The sequence below is a fragment of the Octopus bimaculoides genome, chromosome 25 (assembly GCF_001194135.2).
Source record: "Octopus bimaculoides isolate UCB-OBI-ISO-001 chromosome 25, ASM119413v2, whole genome shotgun sequence".
In the NCBI taxonomy this organism is placed as follows: domain Eukaryota; kingdom Metazoa; phylum Mollusca; class Cephalopoda; order Octopoda; family Octopodidae; genus Octopus; species Octopus bimaculoides.
Window position 1 is genome coordinate 6,174,534 of NC_069005.1, and position 2,889 is coordinate 6,177,422.

Consider the following 2,889-nt stretch of genomic DNA (forward strand, 5'->3'; position numbering starts at 1 on the left):
TGTGTGTGTGTATGTATGTATGTATGTATATATACATGCATATATACATGGATATCATATTTATGTGACGTATATATATATATATGTGTGTACGTGCGTGTGTGTGTATACAATACATATACGTGCATATATTATGAATGTATGTATGCATGTCAGTGTAAATATGATTTCTATACACGCATGTATAAGTACGTATATATGTGTATGAGTGTGTATGTATGTACGTATGCATCTATCTCTCATTCTCCATCTCACTCTTTCCCCCTCTCTCTCTCCTTCCCTCTGTGTGTGTGTGTGTGTGTGTGTGTGTGTGTGTGTGTGTGTGTGTGTGTGTGTGTGTGTGTGTGTGTGTGTGTGTGTGTGTGTGTGTGTGTGCGTGCGTGCGTGTGTGCGTGCGTGAGTACAATACCAATAAAGAGTAAAACATCATTTGTCTTTCCTACATCCGTTTTAGTGTCGATGCAGGCGTATGAAGCGATCCGGTGGACCCTCGATTTATTGAACAAGAAAGGAGAGTATTTCAATGGACAATATTTAGCTGATAGCTATGTACCTGGAATACTTTTGGGTAAGTAATTGATGTCTTCTGGAGATTATGTGCCCAACATGCGACTTGCTATGACAGTGCAGACGACCGAGTGGACTGACGGACGCAGCGGATTGGCCAAGGCGCCATTGTTTCGTTATATTTAGTTTCTTGTGTCCGAACAACAATTAGACCAATTGTTTATACCTCCGTTCGTGTGTTGTTGTTGATGATGATGATGATGATTAAATTGGAGAAAACTCAATAATTTTTCTTAATTACATATTTATAGTACTTTTACATACTTAGAAGTATGTATATATATATATATATGTACATATATATATGTATATATATATATACATATATATTCATATATATATATACATGTATAAATATATATATATGTATATATACATATTTATCTATATATATATATATGTGTGTGTGTGTGTATGCATGTATGTGTGCACGTATGTGTGTGCACGTGTATGTATATACATACATATATATATATATGCATATTTATATATATAGTATATAATATATATATAGCATATATATGTGTGTGTGTGTGTGTGTGTTTACACATATACATTTATGTATGCATGTATGTATTTGTATGTGTATGTATGTATGAATGTATATTAGTATATTAGTATATTGAACGTATGTTTGAAATTCTTGCAGGTATGGTAGCCAAGGATTACTGCGACCAGACGTCACATGTTAACGTGATTCTCCAGGAGGCCATCGCAGAAATTGATGCCGAAAATTGCAACTTACCACCCGGACGAAGACTAACCGAATCGAAAATGTTTCTGGGTAAATATTCCAATTTAACCAATCAACAATCTTCCATTTAATTTATTCAAAGTATATGATTAAATGAATGAATAAATAAATAAAACGGAGAATGGCAAACATTGGACAAACATGTGTAGACACATGCATGTACATGTAACACTTTCATAAATTCACAAATGTAACACTTGAACTGTCTCCTGGCATCACCAACCGAGTTGTAACCTCATGTATTTTACCATGCTTGGTCAGGCCGTCAGCTGATTTTCAAAAGAAAATGATACTCGTTACATACATGCATACATACATGCATACATACATACATACATACATGATGGCTGTTCGCTCGTGACCGAGGAAGACCATCACTGACCATTAAGACAAAATTATACATACATACACTCAGACAAAATTGTGCATACATACACACAAATACATTCACTAATGTGAATGGATGTGTAGCAAGAAGGAGTTTTAAAACCCGTTTCAACCAACACAGACAAATAATGATGAATATTACTGCACACTTCTGTCGAATACTTTTCCTTTAATTAAATATTGATTTTAAAAATTTATTTATTTACTTACATCTTCGTTTCTTTGTTCTCTCTCCCCCTCTCCCCTTCTCTCCCCTTCTCTCCTCTTTTTTGATAAAACATTGTTTTTAGAAGGCTTCTTCTAAACGGTAAAGAATTAATTATTCTTTATTTTACTATCAAGGTGTTATTGGTGCCAACAGTGACACTGCTACAGTAGAACTGGCTGAATACACGACCCAGCACGAGATACCGTTGGTTACTTACATTGCTTCTACTTCGAGGCTTAGTGATGGGAAAAAGTACCCCTATATCGTTAGAACTGTCCCTGCAGAAAAGCCACTTCTGAGCGTAAGTATCACATTTCCTTCAGACGCTAATCATCTCTCATTTGCAAGGGTTCTTTTATTAGTAATCTGTTTATCATACTTAAATCATGTACACTATTGAAAGCCATCTAAACAGTGGTTTTTGTTTCGAGAAAACACAGCTTGTGAACGTATAGTGTTGGAAAACACAGAAATCAATCTGCAGGAAAAAGGGAAATCGTCCAGCAACTGCAATGGCGTTGCTAAATACAGATTTCTGCTTTTTTGAGCTTCATCAGTAACTCTGGGGGATTTTCACCTGTTGTTGATACATCTCTGTCTTTTAACCCTATACGTTTATCAGAGAATTTTTTTCGGTATGGAGACTGCAGTTAAGAAGTTTTTCAACAGTGTATATACTTTGAGTATGATATACAGATTTGTAATTTGAACTAATACTGCTTCCATCGTTAATAACGAGTTTCTTTTATACTTTGGTAAGAAGAGAGAAAGAGAAAGAATATGGAGGCGCAATGGCCCAGTGGTTAGGGCAGCAGACTCGCGGTCATAGGATCGCAGTTTCGATTCCCAGACCGGGCGTTGTGAGTGTTTATTGAGCGAAAACACCTAAAAGCCCCACGAGGCTCCAGCAGGGGATGGTGGCGAACCCTGCTGTACTCTTCCACCACAACTTTCTCTCACTCTTACTTCCTGT

The 2,889-nt window shown here is 36.3% G+C and overlaps 1 protein-coding gene across 1 annotated transcript in view; it reads left to right on the forward strand.

The window, feature by feature from the left end:
* The window catches only part of LOC128250825 (metabotropic glutamate receptor 3-like), a 4,225-nt gene extending 1,894 nt beyond the window's left edge, over positions 1-2,331 (forward strand). Inside the window, exons 3-5 of the mRNA XM_052976826.1 lie at positions 455-568; positions 1,217-1,351; positions 2,051-2,331. Coding sequence (XP_052832786.1) covers positions 455-568; positions 1,217-1,351; positions 2,051-2,316 — 515 coding nt within the window. The 3' untranslated portion in view covers positions 2,317-2,331. The remainder of the gene's footprint in view (positions 1-454; positions 569-1,216; positions 1,352-2,050) is intronic.
* Positions 2,332-2,889: the final 558 nt, after the last annotated feature.